General features: G+C 57.6%; 1 protein-coding gene across 1 annotated transcript in view; it reads right to left on the bottom strand.

The window, feature by feature from the left end:
* Positions 1–1,308, bottom strand: part of VOLCADRAFT_105007 (uncharacterized protein) — a gene marked incomplete at its 3' end in the record, with an annotated part of 12,818 nt that overhangs the window by 1,602 nt on the left and 9,908 nt on the right. The window contains exon 11 of the mRNA XM_002951116.1: positions 249–442. Coding sequence (XP_002951162.1) covers positions 249–442 — 194 coding nt within the window. The remainder of the gene's footprint in view (positions 1–248; positions 443–1,308) is intronic.

Here is a 1,308-nt window from a genome sequence, read left to right as displayed (position 1 = left end):
AGGGGGGAAGGGGGGAAGGGGGGAAAGGGGGGAAGGGGACTCGACAGCCGACCGTAAATAAAAAATACAGAACTGCGAACCTCCAAAGAGGTGGAAAGAAGGGAGGAAGAGATGAAAAAAGAGGAACCGCATCGCTCCATCGCCACAAAGAAAAACCCAAGAACAAAAATTCACCCACTCGGAACAACTCACCAACCGCAACCAACAACTACCTAACCAACAACTACCAAACAACCTATACCGCCTACCTCCTTGAACGAGGCACTGGCGAGTCCCAACAGAAAGGCTGCATCGCGGTTGCCCGGATCGGTGGAGGCCAGGTAGTCGTTGTGCGTGAGGGGGACGGGTTTGGGGAGCGACATGAAGGCTGCGAACCTCTGCTCGAAGCGCTGTTCGGCGGTGTTGAAGGGCGGCGGGGTGCGGTTGGCTCCCGGCAGCGAGCCTGGGGAGCGGTGCGGGGAGAGGGAGAAGGAAAGCTGAGGAGAGGAGAGGAGAGGAGAGGAGAGGAGAAAAGGGGGGGACGTTGCGTGTGTGTGTGCGTGTGTGTATGTGTGTGTGTGTGTATGCCGGGGAGGAGGGGGAGAAGAACTGGGGGCGAGTCAGGGAACAGCCGTTGGGAGACGTGATGAGGAGACGTCCCTGGCAACGCAATGACTGAGGTAGTCGGCACACCATGTCACGTGCAGACATACATACTACTACTAGGGTTTGGCACTACTGGTAAGGCGCGACCATTGCCCCCGTGGGAGATCCCGGGATCGATACCCGTTAGGGTCAAAAGTCCTTCCGATGGTGGAAGGTATTGCGCCCCTAGTTGATGGACGGTGGTGACCTGGGATAAAGTTAACCTGCGAGCCGACCAGGAATGGAGTTGGGCTGCAGTCGACCCGGCAGATTCCGTTGGATGCTGGTGGTGGGTGTGGAACCTGAGCGATCCACTGAGAAGTTGACTAGGGTGAGTGGATGAGGGTGCCCCGAAATACCGGGGAAGGCAGGGTTTCGCAGGGTAGCTGCCACGGGCGAAGATACACCCCCCTGTTTCACACATCATACATACTCCGATTTTGCACATACACGCGTACATCCCATATATACACACATAGGAATGCATGCACACAATTGTAAAACACAAGCGGCACGCGGAGGGGCCTCAGCCGCCCCAACGGAAGCGACCGACCGATCAATCCCTCCAACTTCGAGCTCCCACACCACCACCACCACCACCACCAGCCGCCCTTGACGCCTCCTTCCGCTTCCAAAATGCGCTTCCTGCACCCCCGCCTTCACCCGTAGATCATATTCCCCCCT

Source organism: Volvox carteri (genome assembly GCF_000143455.1).
Source record: "Volvox carteri f. nagariensis unplaced genomic scaffold VOLCAscaffold_22, whole genome shotgun sequence".
Lineage (NCBI taxonomy): Eukaryota > Viridiplantae > Chlorophyta > Chlorophyceae > Chlamydomonadales > Volvocaceae > Volvox > Volvox carteri.
The sequence above is the reverse complement of the archived record's forward strand: the minus strand, read 5'-3'. Positions and strand labels throughout refer to the sequence as shown.